Source organism: Anomaloglossus baeobatrachus, chromosome 1, assembly GCF_048569485.1.
Source record: "Anomaloglossus baeobatrachus isolate aAnoBae1 chromosome 1, aAnoBae1.hap1, whole genome shotgun sequence".
NCBI lineage: Eukaryota > Metazoa > Chordata > Amphibia > Anura > Aromobatidae > Anomaloglossus > Anomaloglossus baeobatrachus.
Window position 1 is genome coordinate 510,444,102 of NC_134353.1, and position 22,205 is coordinate 510,466,306.

The following is a 22,205-nucleotide window of genomic DNA, read 5'->3' on the forward strand; positions in this document are numbered from 1 at the left end:
GCAGCCGTCAAATCGGTGGCAATACGCAGGGCCTTGTGGCTGCGGGAATGGAAGGCAGATTCGGCTTCCAAAAAGTGCTTAACTGGATTGCCATTTTCTGGCAACCGTTTGTTTGGTGAGAGATTGGATGAAATCATCAAACAATCCAAGGGAAAGGAAACATCCTTACCCCAGGCCAAACCAAAAACACCCCAACAGAGGAGGGGACAGTCGAGGTTTCGGTCCTTTAGGGGTACGGGCAGGTCCCAATTCTCCTCGTCCAAAAGGCCTCAGAAGGATCAGAGGAACTCCGACGCATGGCGGTCTAAATCACGCCCTAAAAAGACCGCCGGAGGTGCCGCTACCAAGGCGGCTTCCTCATGGCTTACGGCCTCCTCACACCGCATCCTCGGTCGGTGGCAGGCTCTCCCGCTTTTGCGACACCTGGCTGCCACAAGTAAAAGACCGTTGGGTGAGAGACATTTTGTCTCACGGTTACAGGATAGAGTTCAGCTCTCGTCCTCCGACTCGATTCTTCAGAACATCTCCGCCTCCCGAGCGAGCCGAGGCTCTTCTGCAGGCGGTGGGCATTCTGAAGGCAGAAGGAGTGGTGGTCCCGGTTCCTCTTCAGCAACAGGGTCACGGTTTCTACTCCAACCTGTTTGTGGTTCCAAAGAAGGACGGGTCCTTCCGTCCTGTTTTGGACCTAAAACTGCTCAACAAACACGTAAGGACCAGGCGGTTCCGGATGGAATCTCTCCGCTCCGTCATCGCCTCAATGTCCCAAGGAGATTTCCTAGCATCGATCGATATCAAGGATGCTTATCTCCACGTACCAATTGCTCCAGAGCATCAGCGCTTCTTGCGCTTCGCCATAGGAGACGAACACCTTCAGTTCGCGGCACTGCCGTTCGGCCTGGCGACAGCCCCAAGGGTTTTCACCAAGGTCATGGCTACAGTAGTTGCGGTCCTCCACTCTCAGGGTCACTCAGTGATACCTTACTTAGACGATCTGCTGGTCAAGGCACCCTCTCAAGAGGCATGCCAACACAGCCTCAACGTTACTCTGGAGATTCTCCAGAGTTTCGGGTGGATCATCAATTTTCCAAAGTCAAATCTGACACCGGTCCAATCACTGACATATCTTGGCATGGAGTTTCATACTCTTCCAGCGATAGTGAAGCTTCCGCTGGACAAACAGCGTTCACTACAGACAGGGGTACAATCTCTCCTTCAAGGTCGGTCACACCCCTTGAGGCGCCTCATGCACTTCCTGGGGAAGATGGTGGCAGCAATGGAAGCAGTTCCTTTCGCGCAGTTTCACCTGCGTCCTCTTCAATGGGACATCCTACGCAAGTGGGACAGGAGGCCGACGTCCCTAGACAGGAACGTCTCCCTCTCTTAAGCAACCAAAGCTTCCCTTCGGTGGTGGCTTCTTCCCACCTCATTATCGAAAGGAAAATCCTTCCTACCCCCATCCTGGGCGGTGGTCACGACGGACGCGAGCCTGTCAGGGTGGGGAGCAGTTTTTCTCCACCACAGGGCTCAGGGTACGTGGACTCAGCAAGAGTCCTCACTTCAGATCAATGTTCTGGAGATCAGGGCAGTGTATCTTGCCCTAAAAGCGTTCCAGCAGTGGCTGGAAGGCAAGCAGATCCGAATTCAGTCGGACAACTCCACAGCGGTGGCTTACATCAACCACCAAGGTGGGACACGCAGTCGGCAAGCCTTCCAGGAAGTCCGGAGGATTCTGCTGTGGGTGGAAGCCACAGCATCCACCATATCCGCAGTTCACATCCCGGGCGTAGAAAACTGGGAAGCAGACTTTCTCAGTCGCCAGGGCATGGACGCAGGGGAATGGTCCCTTCACCCGGACGTGTTTCAGGAGATCTGTTGCCGCTGGGGGATGCCGGACGTCGACCTAATGGCGTCACGGCACAACAACAAGGTCCCAACATTCATGGCTCGATCTCAAGATCACAGAGCTCTGGCGGCAGACGCCTTAGTTCAGGATTGGTCGCAGTTTCAGCTTCCTTATGTGTTTCCTCCTCTGGCTCTGTTGCCCAGAGTGTTACGCAAGATAAGGGCCGACTGCCGCCGCGCCATCCTCGTCGCTCCAGACTGGCCGAGGAGGTCGTGGTACCCGGATCTGTGGCATCTCACAGTCGGCCAACCGTGGGCACTGCCAGACCGACCAGATTTGCTATCTCAAGGGCCGTTTTTCCATCTGAATTCTGCGGCCCTCAACCTGACTGTGTGGCCATTGAGTCCTGGATCCTAGCGTCTTCAGGATTATCTCAAGAGGTCATTGCCACTATGAGACAGGCTAGGAAACCAACGTCCGCCAAGATTTCCTCCCTAAGGTGGTATCCCCTTTTCATCTCAATCAGGACATCTCCTTACCCTCGTTTTGTCCTCATCCAGTTCACCAATGTGAAAAGGTTTTGCACTTGTTAGATCTGGTGAGAGCACTCAGACTCTACATTTCTCGTACGGCGCCCCTGCGCCGCTCCGATGCACTCTTTGTCCTTGTCGCTGGCCAGCGTAAAGGGACACAAGCTTCCAAATCAACCCTGGCTCGGTGGATCAAGGAACCAATTCTCGAAGCTTACCGTTCCTCGGGGCTTCCGGTTCCCTCAGGACTGAAGGCCCATTCTACCAGGGCCGTGGGAGCGTCCTGGGCCTTGCGACACCAGGCTACGGCTCAGCAGGTGTGTCAGGCAGCTACCTGGTCGAGCCTGCACACTTTCACGAAACACTATCAGGTGCATTCCTATGCTTCGGCAGATGCCAGCCTAGGTAGGCGAGTCCTTCAGGCGGCAGTTGCCCACCTGTAGGACGGAGCCGTTACGGCTCTATTATGAGGTATTATTTACCCACCCAGGGACTGCTTTTGGACGTCCCAATTGTCTGGGTCTCCCAATTAGGAGCGACAAAGAAGAAGGGAATTTTGTTTACTTACCGTAAATTCTTTTTCTTCTAGCTCCAATTGGGAGACCCAGCACCCGCCCCTGTTTTTGTATACACATGTTGTTCATGTTAAATGGTTTCAGTTCTCCGATATTCCTTCGGATTGAATTTACTTTAAACCAGTTTATAATTTTTTCCTCCTTCTGGCTTTTGCACCAAAACTGATGAGCCCGTAGCAGTACGGGGGGTGTATAGGCTGAAGGGGAGGGGCTTTACACTTTTAGTGTAATACTTTGTGTGGCCTCCGGAGGCATAGCTATACACCCAATTGTCTGGGTCTCCCAATTGGAGCTAGAAGAAAAGGAATTTACGGTAAGTAAACAAAATTCCCTTCTTTGTATCCCTGTGTTTAGAAATGGCTGATCTATCAAAATATGAAATTAATCAGATCATCATAACAAGAAAATAAATCAAAGTGCCAGAGTTATGTTTTCTTTGGTTGCGTCAACATTGCAATAAAATGCAATGAGAGATCAAAACATTATATCTACCCCAAAATGTTATTGATAAAAACATCAGCGCAAAAAAAGAAGGCCTCACAGCGCCCAGAAAATAACGTTATGGTTCACAAAAAATGGCTTCATGAGTGAAATGTTATTAAGTTAATTTTTTTTCAAAATTTACAAATTTAGGAAACTAAAGGTGAAGCTATTCTCCTTGCAGAGACTGACACACCATTCCAGCATGCCAGTGGTGAGGAGACTTTAAGCTGCAATGTTCCTCTGGGAAATATGAAAATTGTCACTTCAGGGAGGAAGGAGACGAACTCTAGTGCCACCTGTTGGAAGTAGCAATCCTAAAAGACAAAAGTGACCCTTTAACGAGCCTTGTCATATGATTTGGGATTTATGCTAGATCAAAACCTCAGTTTGCAGACACACTGTTTCGGAATTGTTGGCCCTCATCATTGCAAAATATGAGATCTGATTTGGCTATATGGCAGGCTAAGATGGAGTCTAAAGGGGAAGCTATTCTCCTTGCGGAGACTGACACACCATTCCATCATGCCAGTGGTGCGGCGACTTTAAGCCGCAATGCTCCTTTGGGAAATATGCAAATTGTCTCTTCATTGAGGAAGTAGACAAACTCTAGTGCCACCTATTGGAGGTAGCAATCCTAAAAGTCAAAACTGACCCTTTAACGAGCCTTGTGTGTCAGTCTCCGCAAGGAGAATCGCTTCCTCTTTAGACCCCATCTTACCATGGGGTCAGCTCATGTATTGCTCTCACCAGCAGAAGCGATCGGACCGTGTAGCCATAAAGTCCTCTAAGGACCCTAGTAAAATTTAATTTTAAAAAAATGTAAGAAGAAAAAATATTTTTTAAAGATATGAAAAACTTAAATAAATTCAAATTGCCTCCTTTTTGCCCTCTTGAAAATAAAGCAGTGAAAAAATATACAATTATTTGGTATTGCCGCATTCAGAAATGCCCAATCTATGAAAGTATAAAATAAAGTATTCTGATCGGTACACCTTATAATGAGAAAAAAAATCCAAATGCCAAAATTAAGGGGTTTTTGTCAATAAAAGGCTATCAAAAAACTACATCTAACCAAAAATGTTATAATTAACAAGGTCAGCTCAAGACTAGTGATGGGTGGACCTGCAGCTTGGATTGGCGGGTCCAACCGAGTTAATAAAAAAAACAAAACAACCAATCCCCGCCAGTCCTCATATAAGTCTATGGGGACCAGAATTCAGCACTTTAAAATGCTGGTAGAAGGGATAGGTGGATTAGAGCCCAGCACGTTATAGTTAGTCTCCCATGTGGCTGTAACACTACTTCCAGGGCCACTCATTAATCTAATACATATGCACTGCTTTGCCCGCCCACCAGCAGTCCCGGCTTCTGAATGGTTGCAGACAGACAGCACCCCGACCCTCTGTGACAGCGTGTCTTGACTGCTTGCAATCACAGGTGCTGTGTGCGTGTCTATAGTGTAAACATGAATTGGCATAGGGTGCCTCCATATTATAGTATATATCACAGTTAAAGCATACGGCTACAGGCTGCAGCCCCCAGCCTTGTGCTTATCTTGGCTGTGTATCAAATAAATTGAAATAATTTAAAAAATGGGCATGCGGTCCCCCCCCGCCCCCAATTTTTATATGCAGCCATGATAAAGCCTACAGCTAGGGGCTGATATTCTCTGGCTGTGTAGGACCCATGGTTATTGCTCCCCCCTACCTAAAAATAGCAGCCTGCAACTGCCCAGGATTGTTGCATCCTTTAGGTGTGACAATCCCGGAACTTTACCCGGCTCATCCCGAGTGCCCTGGTGCGGTGGCAATCTGTGTAATAAGGGGTTAATCACAGCTGACACTAAGTCCTAGATTAGAAAACAGGAGAAGCAGGAGTATCAAGGTGCAAAATAACTTTATTAAACACTCAGGGAGGGGTTAGGGAATCACACATAAACGCAAATAAAAAACATAGAATGAGGGAAGCGGCGATCAAGGTAAATAGCAATAATGGCAAGTAAATAAACAGAATGTAATTACATCGCATGGTACAGTGGAATATCACACAGATATATATAATTATAGGGTTTTTTCCCCCCATTGATTACTAGCTATGATTCATCATAAATAGTACATGTGGAACACTCTATATTTAGGAAATGTTTCCCTTTATGTACACTTAACACTTTGTTAAATGTGTAGGTTGAGTTTACTTTATAGGGATTTCCCCTGACCCTTTATACACTGAAGCACTTTATGTATATGTGGGTCAGTTTACATTTAATTCCCTTTCTCTGCTCCATACATTGTTTGAGATTTAAAATATGAATGTGATATAATTTAAAATCTATTAGTGTAATTATATATATGTGTGATATTCCACTGTACCATGGGATGTAATTACATTCTGTTTATTTAATTGCCATTCTTGATATTTACCTTGATTGCCGCTTTCCTAATTGTATGTTTTTTATTTGCTGTTATGTGTGATTCCCAAAACCTTTCCCTGAGTGTTTATTAAAGTTATTTTGCACCTTGATACTCCTGCTTCTCCTGTTTTCTATGTTTATCATGGAGTATGTGCCTGCGTTTGAGTGGCCTTAATTTGGCACTCGCCCGCTATTATGTCTTGTACGGTGTTATGGAGATTTTTCTGTCTATTTCTAAGTCCTAAATTACTAATGGGAGACGTCTGGGACCCCCATTTACTAATCTGTAAGTAAAAAGAAATAAAACACAGAAAAAAATCCTTAATTTGAAATAAAATACAGAAAACACCCTCTTTCACCACTTTAGTAACCGTAGAAACACCCAGTTCCGACATAATCCATACCAGGTCCCACAATGATTCTAGCTCTGCTAGATACATACTGAATACCAAACGCGCAGGCACAGAACATGACCGCATGCAGTGGGCTCCAGACAGAGAATGACTGAGCCGCAGCGATGAGCGGCGACGTCACTTGGTTTATTTGTGGTCATAGCTGGAGGTTCCCACGGTTCTCCAGCTTTGACTGCAGGTAAACTAACTTTAGGTGACCTCATTAAATTCACTGACCTCACCTCAGGTAAGGTCATTGAGTTGACAGACTTCATCTCCTCGCATAAAAGCACAGCAAAACAGCGTCAAAACCGTTTTTGTTAATTTTTTTTTGCCAACAGATTTAGATCTGGTGCTGAAATTTATACACCATACAAAATCTGCATCTCCTGGCAAAGAAACACCAATACCACATGCATTATAGTTCTTGGAAGAAGAGGAGGAAAAAACAGAAAATCGACGGGTGGTTATAATCAAATAGTGTTCAATTATTTAAAGTACCCCAATCTTCATGTCTCCGGCCTTCCCCCAGCTTTTGCTTTACACAGACAAACTGTTTCTCGTGCAGGTACTTTATCTATGCTGTGTATGAGGGACTGGCTCATTTCTGTAGCTAAGCCAGCCCCCTTTTTTTTATTAACTGGGCAACCCCTTTATTGTATATTTGTAGTAATAATAATAACAATGTGTAGCTGGTTTACAATTACAGAAACATATAACTCAAAAAAGTACCATTTGTTTATATGAATTGCTTAAGTGGTTATAAACATGGCAAGTGTTCACTTTCTTTAGCTGTGTAATTCTAAATCTGAGTGACTGTGGACTAAAACATCCTCTGTTCTTCAGGTCCGGTCCTGGAATTTGATTATCTAATTTGTGAGGAGTGTGGCAAAGATTTTATGGATTCATACTTAAGCAATCACTTTGATTTAGCGGTTTGTGATGGATGCAGGTAAATTAACACTGCAGTTTTTTTTTGTTGTTTTTTTTTGTTTTTTAATTTTCATTCTGTACATTTTTTTTATGTTTAGTTTGTACTTTTAGGTGAATGTATATGCTATTTTAATTTTATTTTTTTAATTCTATCTGTGCTATTACTTTGTACTACTAAATGATTTAAAGCATTATCAGTTGACAATGATTGGTTTCAACTTGCAAACAATATAGCCAAATTCAACTTGTGCTTGGTAAATAGTTTTAATGCTGCACACTAGTGTGTAAATGAGGTTGTCTCCCCAATGATGCTGTGCCATGGACAAAATGTGAGTTGATCAACCTTCAATTTACGTTGCAAAGATGAAATTGGGTGCTTACTCCACTTGAGCAGACCACGTTTTTCCCTACTTCATTAGAAAATTAATAGGGTGTTAAGCAACACTACATCATGAATAGGCACAAAAAGGAATGTTTTTCTAAATGCTTTTTATTTTTCCAACCTCCTATTCGAAAAAGTTAGTACGTTGCAAGGAGACGTATAGCAACGTTTCGGATAATGTAGCCTTTGTCAGGCTGTGAGTAGGGTATGTGTGAAATTTCCTTCTTGGATGAAAAAATCCACTTATATCAGTAGTTTTAGGGATGAAATCACTGGGCTGTCTAGGTTTCCAGAAAGAATCGCACCGCCTCTACATTCACTGTTTTTTGTACCGTTTGGTATCCATGTCTTAACTATGAGATCCCTTCTCTCATTGGCCATAGTAATTTCCACTTTCTCTGGTACCCTAGACAGCCCAGTGATTCCATCCCTTCAAATACTGATACAAGTGGGTTTTTCATTTTTTCATCCAAGGACATTCCACAGATGCCTGACCAAGGATACATTACCCAAAACATTGCTATACTTCATCTTGCTGTGTAATAACTGTATATATTAATTTTTTGATGCATTGCCACGGTCACACTGCTTGTCCGAACTGTGCTTTCTCGCATGCTAATAGCAGAAGTAGTTTTGCCTTGGACGTTTGTTAGAAGGGTAGCGGGAATGAGGCTGCTCACATCCAGCGATCTAGCCAGCGTTAGAGCGGCATGAGCAAACTATGAGGCATAGAGCCTGCTCATGACGCATGTGGTTTACCTCTGGAACTGCAGGGTGGCCGGTAACCTATGCAATAAGCTATATACACTATAAAATCCCTCCATTGTTAATAACGGAGAGGATTTGTAATAAGGAGTTACCTCCAAAATTAATTGTTTTCACAGACACTTGCAATTTTGACCCATTTCTACACTTGAGACAACCCATTTATGGCTAGTTTTAGCCTTTCATGACAAACCTTTATTTTTTGTTTTCACTTTTATGTTTTTTTTTATCACTTTTTTTTTTTTTGCCACCATAGCATTAGGATTTTTTTTATTTGCCGTGGGTACTGAGTAGAGATGAGCGAACCGGTCGCGGTTCGGTTCGCCAAACGGACGTCTCGTTCGAGTTCGGTTCGGCGAACGTTCGGCGAACCGAACTCGAACCGCATAGGAAACAATGGCAGGCAATCACAAACACCTAGAAAACACCCTCAAAGGTGTCCAAAAGGTGACAAACCACTCACAACACAAACACATGGGAAAGTGACAAGGACTTATACTCATGCGAAAACAAAAGAGCAGGACAAGGAAAAAGAGAAGGAGACACAGATATAGGCATGGCACGCCCTTCTAAAATCATGTAAAACACCGCAAGGTGACTCCAAGCGGAGTCTCCCTTTTTTTCCAAAAATTGGGCCCCACACACACCCACCCATTCAGTGGCAGCACTTGTGCCCCAGTTGTACACTTCACAGCTAGATTTGCATCAAGCACATTCAAAAATACGCCATACTTAACCGTCCCCAGGATGACACCGGGGTAGGTAGCAAAGTCTTTCCTGATCCCAGCTCTGTTCATCTTGGATCATTTTTAAAAACAATGTAAGCAAGGGTTACTCCAAGAAGAGTCTCCCTTTTTTCCAAAAATTAGGCCACACAGACACCCCATCAGTGGCAGCACTTGTAACCTAGTTGTACACTTCACAGCTAGATTTGCATCAAGCACATTCAAAATACACAAGCATTTACTCTCCCCAGGATGACACAGGGGTAGTAAATTCCTTGTGGATCCATGACTTGTTCATTTTGCTGAACGTTAGTCTGTCCACATTGTCACTGGACAGACGCGTGCGCTTATCTGTCAGCACACACCCAGCAGCACTGAAGACACGTTCAGAGACAACGCTGGCAGCTGGACACGACAAAATCTCCAAGGCGTAAGTGGAGAGCTCTGGCCATTTTTCAAGATTTAAAGCCCAAAATGAGCAAGGCTCCATTTGCAAAGTAATGGCATTGATGTTCATTTGGAGATACTCCTGTATCATCCTCTCCAGCTGTTGACTATGTGTCAGACTTGTTGTCTCTGGTGGCCTTGCAAAGGATGGTCTAAAAAAATTATGAAAAGATTCAATAAAATTGCTGTTACCAGCACCAGATACGGTGCTACTGGTACGGGTAGACTGTTGAAGATGACGAGACCGTCTCATGTTTGTCAAGTTACAACTGGGAGATTCACTCCCTGCACCTGCACGGTTGTTTGGTGGAAAAGCAGAGCTAAGATCGAGTAACAGCTTCTGCTGATACTCCTGCATACGTGCGTCCCTTTGAACTTGTACCAGGGATCTAATAGTGTGGCAAGCCTGTAGTCATCATCACTTCTAATTTTGACAATACGAGGGTCATGTTGGAGGTAGTGCAGCAAGAAGGCACTCATGTGTCTTGCGCAGCCATGCGGACCAAGTCACGCTGTGTTTGTGGCATAGAGGTGCTAACCGTTCTTTCTTCCTCTGACATCTCCTCCCAACCTCTTTCAACTGAAATTTGACCAAGGTCTCCCTCATCCGCTGAGTCTTCCATGTCCATGGACAGTTCGTCCTCCATTTCTTCATGTTCTCCTGCACCTTCCTCAACATTTCGCCTGCTACCATGCGCCCTTATTGATCCCTGTCCCCCATGGTCCCATGCCTGCCGCGTTGGTGATGATGAATATCTGGACCTTGGTGATGTTGTTGTGTCTTGCGCATATGAATCCTCCTGTAGTTCCTCCCCTTCCTGTTGTCCCACCCCCTGACTCCGAATAGTGTTTAGCGTGTGCTCCAGCATGTAAATGACTGGAATTGTCATGCTGATAATGGCATTGTCAGCGCTAAACATATTCGTCGCCATGTCGAAACTGTGCAGAAGGGTGCATAGGTCCTTGATCTGAGACCACTCCATCAGGGTGATCTGCCCCACCTCTGCATCTCATTGGCCCAGGCTATACGTCATGACGTATTGCACCAGGGCTCGGCGGTGCTGCCACAGTCGCTGTAACATGTGGAGAGTCGAATTCCAGCGTGTCGCCACATCGCATTTCAGACGATGAACCGGCAGGCCGAAAGACTTCTGGAGCGATGCAAGTCGCTCAGCTGCGGCGGTTGAACGGCGGAAGTGAGCAGACAGTTTTCGTGCCCTGGTCAGAAGGCCATCTAGGCCGGGATAGTGTGTTAAAAATTGCTGGACAAGAAGGTTCAACACGTGAGCCATACAAGGCACGTGTGTCACCTTGCCCAGGCGAAGGGCCGCACCCAGGTTTGCAGCATTGTCGCACACGGCCTTACTAGGCTGCAGGTTGAGTGGAGACAACCATTTATTAAACTCAGTCTCCAGAGCTGCCCACAACTCAGCCGCTGTGTGACTCCTATTTCCAAGACATGTCAAGCTAAAGACCACCTGATGCCGTTGCGCTCTGCTGTCAGTATAGTAATGAGGGGTGCGTGATTCCTTCTGCGCAGTGAGAACGCTGGTGGCCTGACCAGGCAGGCTTGGGGCGGAGGTGGAGGATCCAGATGAGGTGGAGGAGGCAGAAGCAGTGGCAGAACTTGGACAGACAGGATTGACACACAAGTCGTGGGGATGGCAAGACTTGTGCAGCAGACCCTTCACCATCTATCACCATAGTTACCCAGTGCCCAGTCATCGACATGTAACGTCCCTGTCCATGCTTACTGGTCCAAGTATCAGTGGTGAAATGCACCCGTTCACACACAGACTTTCTCAAGGAAGCGGTGATGTTGTGTGCGACATGCTGGTGTAGCGCGGGCACACCTTTCTTAGAGAAGTAGTGGCGACTGGGCATCTGGTACTGGGGCACAGCGACAGACATAAGGTCTCTAAAATCCTGTGTGTCCACCAGGCGTAAAGGCAGCATTTCGGTAGCCAAGAGCTTACAGAGGGATAAAGTCAACCTCTTAGCTTTGTCATGGGTCGCAGGAAATGACCTTTTATTTGTCCACATCTGAGGGACAGAGATCTGGCTGCTGTGTGTAGACGGTGTTGAGTAGGGTGTCCCTGGAAAAATGCAGGTTTGTGAGGAAAGTGCAGGCGTAGACCTGATGTTGCCTTCATCCAACGTTGATGCTATCGATGTCTGAGAGAGCTGTACACACGCACTTGTTTCCCCTTCCAAAACAACTGACGACCTACCAAGCAAACTGCCTGTTGCGGTTACAGTGGTGGAAGTTGTGCGTGGAAAACCAGGTGTGACAGCTGTCCCCACAGTCCTAGAAGATGAAGAGCACGCGGATGCACTGGAAGGGGCAGGCGGTGGATAGTTCTCTCCGCTAGGCCGCATTGCAGCACGGTGAGCTTCCCACTGGGACATATGATATTTATTCATGTGACGATTCATGGAAGAAGTTGTCAAACTGCTGAAGTTTTGCCCTCTACTAACAGAATCATGACAAATTTTACAGATCACATAATTTGGGCGATCTTTTGCTATGTCAAAAAAGGACCAGGCTAGGCAAGGCTTAGAGGGCATGCGACCTGCTGATCCACCCCGACTAGTGCTCAGAGGTACAGTGGTGGCTGAGGATGCAGTTGTAGACGTGCTACCAGTACTCCGACTCTGTCCAGGAAGGCGCAAGGTAACTTCGTCGTCAGTTGCATCCTCCTCCACCGTCTCTGTTGACCTCCTCGAGGGCCTGACTGTGGGTTGACAGTAGGTGGGATCTAGAACTTCCTCATCAATTGTTGTGTTTGCACTCCCCTCACCCTCAGACCGAGCCTCTTCTTGCCCTGACTGAATATTTAGGTTGTCATCCCAATCTGGTATCTGCGTCTCATCGTCATCAGTATGTTCCTCATTGTCTATTACAACAGGTGTTTCGGTTTGTGAATAAGGGTCAACATTATGCTCAGAAACTTGGTCATCACGGCCTGAATCTGAGTCACAAAGGTTCTGGGCATCACTCCAGACCATTTCCTGGTCTGTACTCACTGTAGCTTGGGAGCAGACCTCTGATTCCCAGGCTATAGTGTGACTGAACAGCTCTGCAGACTCAGCCATCTCAGTTCCACCATACTGTGCAGGGCAGATGGAGACTTCAGAGCTGGGAGAAAGCAAGTGTGATTGGGATGACAGCTCAGAGGACTGGTGTTTTTTGGATGCGGTAGTTGAGGTGGAGGAGAGGGCACTTGTTGGACCACTTGAGATCCATTCAAGCATTTTCTTTTTTTGGCCATCATCTACCTTTGTTCCAGTTGTTCGTGTCCTTAAAAAAGGGAGCACATCGGATTGTCCACGGTAAGTAGTAGACATCTTACTTTTGCTGGAAGATGGTCTATCTTCAGCAGATGTTAATGGAGCTTTGCCACCTTCCCCACGGACAAACCCTTTTTTTCCTTTTCCAACACGCCTCTTCCCCTTTCCACCAGCATCTGTCATTTTGCTACTCATTTTGATTGCGACAAGATTGTGCACTTAAAATGTGGTAGTAAAAATTGAGGTGGTGTAGATTGCAGCGGTGGTCTAGCTTTATTAATAGCAGAATAAACAACAATAATTATCCCTGACAATGCAACTACGGCCCTTCAACTGGCAGCAGTGTTTGCTAGTAAAATGGCTTAGTAACAATGAGATTGAGTGTGCAATGTAGAGGTGCTGCACATAGGTTTGCACCAGTAGGACACTAATGGAAGTCCAACAGCCACTTTTAGGATGCCACTAAGTTTCCTCAGTGTTTGCTAGTATAATGGCTTAGTAACAATGAGTTTGAGTGTGCAAGGGCAGGAGGGTACAGTGGCAGGGTTGTGGGTCTGGGTAGAGGAAAGGAAGCCTCCCTTTCTATCCCTCCTAATGGGGAAATCCCTGACCTTAGCTACACAGACGGTCATCTTGTGTAGCTGTTAAAATCTGTTTTCACGGACCTGACTGTCACCTATGGCTCTGACCCTGCCGGTATTAGCCCTTACAAGGGCTGAAAGAAACTTCTATCCCTATTCTGTATAGCGCTGTGTATAGAGCGTACACAGCAGTATCGGAGACAGGAGCTACGCCAGCGGTGACTGACACCAAGACGCAGAAGGCAGATAATGGCGTGCTGGAGGAAAATGTCCGTTTTTATAATGCAGGGACATGTGACATGGACATCCTATCACACATGCAGTTGCTTCTCTGGCTAAAAGTCCACTTAGCTGTGTGTGTGTCTGGGATTGGCTGACATGCTGGCCCGCCCCACTACACGCGCGCGCTTAGGGAAGGAAGACAAGGAAAAAAAAAAATGGCGATCGCCATTATCCAAACAGCAGTGATCTGAATGCGCTGTTCTATAAGCTGAAATTTCATAATAGTGTGAGTCACAGAGTGAATTACACTATTACAGCGGAAAGCCAGCTAGTCATTAGCTTGTCTTTTTGCTGCTAGAACCGTTCTCGAACGTATCTAGAACTATCGAGCTTTAGCAAAAAGGTCGAGTTCTAGTTCGATCTAGAACAGCCCCCAAAATCACTCGAGCCGCGAACTGGAGAACCTCGAACTGCGAACCGCGCTCAACTCTAGTACTGAATTGTATTTGTCAGTCCCATTGTTTAAGTTCTTTTCCCTTATTTATTAACTTTTTTAAAATGTATTCAGTGGTTCATTACAATTTTGACCACACCAAATGTTTTTAGTTATATTTATGTTTTCTTTGATTTGTACAGTAAAAATGGGCTTTGAAATAATTTCTGTTTGTGTCCCCATATTCTGAGAGACAGATTTATAATAATTTTCCATTACTGGAGCTGTATGAGTTTACCTAGTTTTGTTTGATATCAATTTATACCTTTTTATTCTTTACTTCTTTTTCTTTTACGACTATCACCTTTTTAGATAAATAATGCTATAGTGAAGTTTTATAGAATGGATTGTTGCAAGCATGATTATACCAGTAATGTTATATTTTTTCACAGCTCAACCATTATTTTAATATTTAAATTGTGATTTGTGGTTTTCTTATGTTCAATTTAAATTTCACACTTTTTAACTTTTTTTTTTTTTTTTAGTATTTTTAATTTTGTCCCACAAGGGAGCTTGAAAATAACAAATGCTAATGTCAAATATACGTTGGTGCATTCTGGGCTTTGTGGAGCGCCATTGTAAATTTACAGTGGGCAGAGATCAAGTTCAGGATTCTGTTGCTAAACATCGCCTGAGACCAGTGACTTCTTCGGTACCTGATTGGTACAGGTCCCTATCACATTATCGCCATGTAAGCTAGCCTCAGGCTGTTTTAACCTTCTAAATGCCATGATTAATGGCTGCAAAAAAAATCCCACACAAAATAAAGAATGAAAAAAAAAACACGAAAAAAATACAAAAATAAATACGCTATTTTATGGAAGAATTATACATACACAAAAAAAGTACTCATTTGATATTGTAATTTCTGGAATGACCTCCTGGATAAAAATGTTCACACTATTTAACCTATACAGTGAAGACCAGAAAAAGAAGGTGGCAAAACCTGTTCCTTCATCATATTACCAAATAAAAAGTGCAATAATGTGCGATCAAAGTCGTATCTGAATAAAATTGGTATAACTGAAAATGAAATTTCGTCTTGCAAAAAACAAGCCACCACTCAGCTCCATTAGAGGAAAAATAAGAGCTACAGTTCTTTGAATATGGCCGTGCAAAGACTATTTTTATTTTTTTTTTTAAATTGTTTTGGTATGCAAAGTGGCAAAACAGTGTAATTTCCAATATGGGGTCACTTGTGGGGGTTTCTGCTGTTTTGGAACTTAAGGGGTCCTGATAATGTGATATGGCGTCCACAATCTTTTGAGCTCCATAACTAAACTGAGGCTCCTTTCCTGCCGTTTGCCTATGCAGTAGCTTATGACCACATATGGGGTATCGGCGTACTCTTGAGAAATCTTTGGTGTTTTTTTTTTTCCTTTTCCATTCTGTGGCTCGCCACTACCACTACACTAGATGAATTCCTCAAAGGGTTTATTTACAAAAATGGGGTCACTTGTTTAGGGATTTCTGCTGTTTTGGCACATGGAGGGCTCTGCAATTGCAACATGGCATCCACAATATATTCCAGCCAGATTTGAGCTGCAAAAAAATAAAATATTGCACCTTCCCTTTTGAGAGCTGTCCTGTGTACCCAAACAGTAGTTTCCAACAATATATGGGGTATTGGGAATTTGCACAACTAATCATGGAGCCCATTTTCTCCTTTTACCCTTGTGAAAATGAAAAATTTGAGGCTAAAACAAGATTTAGTAAACAAAAATGTAATTTTTCATTTTTTTTCTTCTTGTTTGCATTAAGTCTTGGGAAGCAAACAAAAAGGGTTAGCAAACTTTTTGAATGTGGTTATAAATATTTTAGAGATGCAGTTTTTAAAATTGTGACTTGGGCTTTTGCTGATATACAGCCCCCTAAAAGTCACTTTAAAAGTGAAGTGGTCCCTTTTAAAATATAGATTTAGTAAATTTTGATTGAAATAAATGAGAACCTGCTGCAAAATTTTTAGTATTCCAACATAAAAGAAAAGTCTTGTTTAAAAAAATGAAGCTGACATGAAGTAGACATGAGTTAAAGTGATTTATTAACTATTTTGTCTGGTATGACCATCTGCTTTAAGAGCATAAAAATGTTAAAGTTTGGCAATTGCACATTTTTCTAAATTTTTGACAAATTTTTTATATTATTTCATAAATTTATATAAAGTACAATGTCAGAATCCCTGAGATATACTGAAGCATTTGAGTTATTACCACATAAAGTGACACTGGTCAGATCTGAATACATCTGCTTGGTCAGGAAGGTGACGGCCTTAAAACTGGTATGCAGAATGCGACTTCTAATGAATCCAGGCCAATGACCGTTTTCTGAATTAGCTTGTCCCCTCCTCCTCTTTCACAGATTATGAACACATCTATTAATTGGAAATGAATATTTTATTTGATTTGTAATTTTTATGTCTTAGAGATACAGAAGAAAAACATAAACTCATAACAAGGACTGAAGCCAAGAAAGAGTATTTACTAAAAGACTGCGATATTGATAAAAGGGAGCCTGTACTGAAGTATATGTTAAAGAAAAACCCTCACAATTCTCATTGGGGCGACATGAAACTTTACCTGAAATTGCAGGTACAGAAACATGTTTTGTGTTTTGTTTTTTTTCATGCTAGCTCCTTTCAACCTGCAGTCCAAAATGCCAACCCTTAGGGCACACATGCTTTTTTTTATTCCATAACTGGGTTAAGTTGGGAAAGTGGCCATCTAAGCATGTGTCCTTTCTTGAGTGCAGTTTAGGAGAGTCCACAATTCCCATATTCTACATGCATGGTCTCTTCCAGTCTGGAGTGCTAAATGGGGGAGAAGGGGAGCTCAGTTCTCTCTTAAGGTAATGCCCCATTTAAAGTGTAAACATCAGTTTCATTTTTATCTCCTACATCAATAGAAAACATGAAAATAAGAAAGACAAATCTGCTTCTTTCTCAGCCAAGACAGATAACACTGCTCTACTTCAATTTTGTTGACTACAAGATAACATGATCATTATGAATTTTGGTGCCGAATTCAAAAATCACACCCGCTTTCTCCACAAAACACTGTTTACGAAGGAACTTTTACAGTAATAATGTAACATTATATTATTTAGATATGATGAATATGCAAAAATAAATACTGAATAGGCAAATAAGTATAACTAATAGGAAGATTGCTTAATAAGCAGTTAAAAACTACATGAAAGCCAGTGGCAGCATTGAGTCGTTAAAGAGACTTACAAATTGCAGCAAATTTCACTCTGTTAATAATGTTTTTTTAAATTTGTTATCAGACACTTGGGGGTACTTTGCACGCTGCGACATCGCTAGCCGATGATAGCGATGCCGAGCGCGATAGTACCCACCCCCGTCGCACATGCGATATCTTGTGATAGCTGCCGTAGCGAACATTATCGCTACGGCAGCTTCACACGCACTTACCTGCCCTGCGACGTCGCTCTGGCCGGCGACCCGCCTCCTTCCTAAGGGGGCGGGTCGTGCGGCGTCACAATGACGTCACACGGCAGGCGGCCAATAGAAGCGGAGGGGCGGAGATGAGCGGGACGTAAACATCCCGCCCACCTGCTCCCTTCCGCATTGCCGGCGGGCGCAGGTAAGGAGATGTTTGTCGGTCCTGCAGCTTTACACACAGCGATGTGTGGAGCTGCAGGAACGACAAACAACATTGTACCTGCGGACACACCGACATGAAAATGAATGACGTGACACAGATCAGCGATTTTTGACTGTTTCACTCTCGTTCATCTCTCCTACGCTTTACACGTTGCAACGTCGTTACCGGCGCCGGATGTGCGTCACTTTCGATTTGACCCCGACGATTTCGCAGTAGCGATGTCGCAACGTGCAAAGTACCCCTTAGAACCGTTTGCGGATGGTGCAGGAATGATCCTGAGATATTCTGTTACATGTGTGGTTGGTTTACAATGCCCAAACAAAGGAGCAAACATAAGTGTCAAATTCCATTTCCTAAATAGCCTCATGAACTACTTCCCCTCCAATCTTGGTGCTGTGAGTGAAGAACAAGGAGAACACTTTCACCAAGACATCAGGAGCATGCACCATAGATATCAAGGAAGATGGAACACAGACATGATGGCCAACCATAGCTGGTGCTTACAGCATGATCCTAATTTTTATACAGTCATGGCCAAAAGTTTTGAGAATGCTACAAATATTAATTTTTACAAAGTCTACTGCTTAAGTTTTTCTAATGGCAATTTGCATATACTCCAGAATGTCATAAAGAGTGATCAGCTTAACAGCATTTACTTGCAAAGTCAATATTGGCTAAGAAAATGAACTTTAACCCCCAAAACACATTTCAACTTCATTGCATTCCTGCCTTAAAAGGAGCAGCTAACATTGTTTTAGTGATTGTTCCATTAACACAGGTGTGGGTGTTGATGAGGACAGGGCTGGCGATCAATCAGTCATGATTAAGTAAGAATGACACCAATGGACACTTTAAAAGGAGGCTGGTGCTTGGTATCATTGTTTCTCTTCAGTTAACCATGGTTATCTCTAAAGAAACACATGCAGCCATCATTGCTCTGCACAAAAATGGCCTAACAGGGAAGAGTATCGCAGCTAAAAAGATTGCACCTCAGTCAACAATCTATCACATCATCAAGAGCTTCAAGGAGAGAGCTTCCATTGTTGCCAAAAAGGCTCCTGGGCGCCCAAGAAGGACCAGCAAACGCTAGGACCGTATCTTAAAACTGTTTCAGCTGCGGGATCGGACTACCAGCAGTGCCGAGCTAGCTCAACAATGGCAGCAGGCTGGTGTGAGTGCTTCTGCACGCACTGTGAGGCGGAGACTCTTTGAGCAAGGCCTGGTTTCAAGGAGGGCAGCAAAGAAGCCACTTCTCTCCAGAAAAAACATCAGGGACCGACTGATATTCTGCAAAAGGTACAGGGAGTGGACTGCTGAGGACTGGGGTAAAGTCATTTTCTCAGATGAATCCCCTTTTCGATTGTTTGGGACATCTGGAAAACAGCTTATTAGGAGAAGAAGAGGTGAGCGCTACCACCAGTCTTGTCTCATGCCAACTGTTTAGCATCCTGAAACGATTCATGTGTGGGGCTGCTTCTCAGCCAAGGGAATCGGCTCACTCACAGTCTTGCCTAAAAACACAGCCATGAATAAAGAATGGTACCAGAATGTCCTCCAAGAGCAACTTCTCCCAACTGTCCAAGAGCAGTTTGGCGCCCAACAATGCCTTTTCCAGCATGATGGAGCACCTTGCCATAAAGCAAAGGTGATCACTAAATTGCACATGGAACAAAACATAGAGATTTTGGGTCCATGGCCTGGAAACTCCCCAGATCTTAATCCCATTGAGAACTTGTGGACAATCATCAAGAGACGGGTGGACAAACAAAAACCAACAAATTCTGGCAAAATGCAAGCATTGCTTATGCAAGAATGGACAGCTATCAGTCAGGATTTGATCCAGAAGTTGATTGAGAGCATGCCAGGGAGAATTGCAGAGGTCCTGAAGAAGAAGGGTCAACACTGCAAATATTGACTTGCTGCATTAACTCATTTTAACTGTCAATATAACCTTTTGGTACTCATAATATGATTGCAATTATGTTTCTGTATGTGATGTAAACATCAGACAAACACAATTAGAAACCAGAGGGCAACAGATCATGTGAAAATATAATTTTGGTGTCATTCTCAAACCTTTTGTCCATGACTGTAGAGTATCCAAAAAGAGAAAATTTCTCCCCAGCAATTAACATTTACACAATTATTACTCTCTTATTCAGACGTTAAGCTCGTTTTTTGCAATAAAACAAATATATTTCATGCTTTTGCTTCTTCATAATTTCTTATTACCCCTGATAATCAATTTTAAAACCTGTAGTGAAAACACTTCTCATTTGTGACAAAATGTTATGTATTGCATATTTTTTTACTTTGTATCTGAATTCGGCACCTTTTGTATTTTTGTAAAATCTGCAAAAAATACTTCGGTCTGAAGAATTTGTTTTTAACAAATGTAGGCCAGGGTAATTCATTCTCAAAATCCTCAATTCTGAGGTAAAATCTGTTTTCAGTAAAAAAAAAAAAAAAGACTTAGGAGATTGCAGTGACTACTGAAAAGATTCTATGTAGACTGGAGGAGGGAGGGAGCTGGAGGCACCGAGGGAGGGAGGCAGCTAGGGGGCCGAGGGAGGGAGGGTGCTAGAGGCAGAGCCATCCTATTACATAGAATCTCACCAGTAACAACTCCTATCGCTGTAATGTCACAATTGGCTCCACTGAATACAGATTTTACCCAAGAACTAGAAATTCTGAAAATGAAAGCTCAGTCCTGCCGGAGAAAGAAGCAGATTTTTCTCATTAAGATATATTACAAAGTTTCTTATTTTTGTGTGTACTATTTCTGAAGTAAAAAATAAACAACGGTTACACTTTAAATTGGGTATTATCTTAAAGAGAACCTGTTATCAGATTTGTCCCCTATAAGATGGAGCTACCACCAAGGAGCTCTTATATACAGTATTCCAGAATACTGTATACAAGTGCCCAGACCGATCTGTATAACAGCTTTTATTATACTCACCTGCGGGGCGGTCCGGTCCGATGGGCATCGCTGCTCTCAGTCCGGCGCCTCCTCTCTTCCTTCTGTCACCGTCCTTCTTTCCTGCTCCATGTGGATGACTCGTACTACATCATCCAGACAGTGTCCTCCATTTCACCCCTGCACATGTCTCTCTGCCCTCCTGTGGGCAGAGCAAAGTACTGTAATGTGTAGTGAAAGGTCAAAGACCAGCTGCACATGCGCACCACAATACTTTAGGTCCCTATAAACTGCGGCCAATCTGGTGACAGGTTCCCTTTAAGAGTTTTATGCCACGCAGAAATTACATGTCATAATTATTAGATACTGTGTCTTCAGCCCGGTCGGCTTACCTTCCGTGCACCTCTCCTCCATTCAAGTCTCCATCAGATTGGGTGAGCTGAATTTCTTTTCCTCTTGTGTCTTGCAAAAGTATTCGGCCCTCTTGAATTTGTCAACCTATACCCACATTTTTATCTTTGTTTGAAGCCTGAAATGTTAATGTTATGGTGAAGAATCAACGAGTGGGACATAATTGTGAAGTTGAATGAAATTTTTGCTTATTTTAAACCTTTTTTAAAAATAAAAAAACTGAAAAGTGGGGCGTGCAATATTATTCGTCCCCTTTACTTTTAGTGCAGCAAACTCACTCCAGAAGTTCATTGAGGATCTCTGAGTGATCCACTGTTGTCCTAAATGACTGATGATGATAAATATAAGCCACCTGTGTGTAATCAAGTCTCCGTATAAATGCACCTGCTCTGTGATAGTCTCAGTGTTCTGTTTAAAGAGCAGAGAGCATCATGAAGACCAAGGAACACAACATGCAGGTCCGTGATACTGTTGTGGAGAAGTTTACAGCCGGATTTGGTTACAAAAGGTTTCCAAAACTTTGAACATCCCAAGGAGCACTGTGCAAGCGATCATATTGAAATGGAAGGAGTATCATACCACTGCAAATCTACCAAGACCCGGACGTCCCTCAAAACTTTCATCTCAAACAAGGAGAAGACTGATCTGAGATGCAGCCAAGAGGCCCATGATCACTCTGGATGAACTGCAGAGATCTACAGCTGAGGTGGGAGAGTCGGTCCATAGGACAACAATCAGTCGCAGACTGCACAAATCTGGCCATTAATAGAAGTGTCAAGAAGAAAGCCATTTCTCAAAGATATCCATAAAAAGTGTCCTTTACAGTTTGCCACAAGCCACCTGGGAGACACACCAAACATGTGGAAAAAGGTGCTCTGGTCAGATAAAACCAAAATCGAACTATTTGGGCACAATGCCAAATGATATGTTTGGTGTAAAAGCAACACAGCTCATCACCCTAAACACACCATCCCCACTGTCAAACATGGTGGTGGCAGCATCATGGTTTGGGCCTGCTTTTCTTCAGCAGGAACAGGGAAGATGGTTAAAATTGATGGCAAGATGGATGAAGCCAAATACAGGACCATTCTTGAAGAAAACCTGTTGGAGTCTGCAAAAGAACTGAGACTGGGACGGAGATTTGTCTTCCAACAAGACAATGATCCCAAACATAAAGCA

At 43.7% G+C, this 22,205-nt stretch overlaps 1 protein-coding gene across 1 annotated transcript in view; it reads left to right on the forward strand.

The window, feature by feature from the left end:
* Positions 1 to 22,205, forward strand: part of XPA (XPA, DNA damage recognition and repair factor) — a 77,224-nt gene that overhangs the window by 41,020 nt on the left and 13,999 nt on the right. Inside the window, exons 4-5 of the mRNA XM_075316090.1 lie at positions 7,080 to 7,185; positions 16,495 to 16,660. Coding sequence (XP_075172205.1) covers positions 7,080 to 7,185; positions 16,495 to 16,660 — 272 coding nt within the window. The remainder of the gene's footprint in view (positions 1 to 7,079; positions 7,186 to 16,494; positions 16,661 to 22,205) is intronic.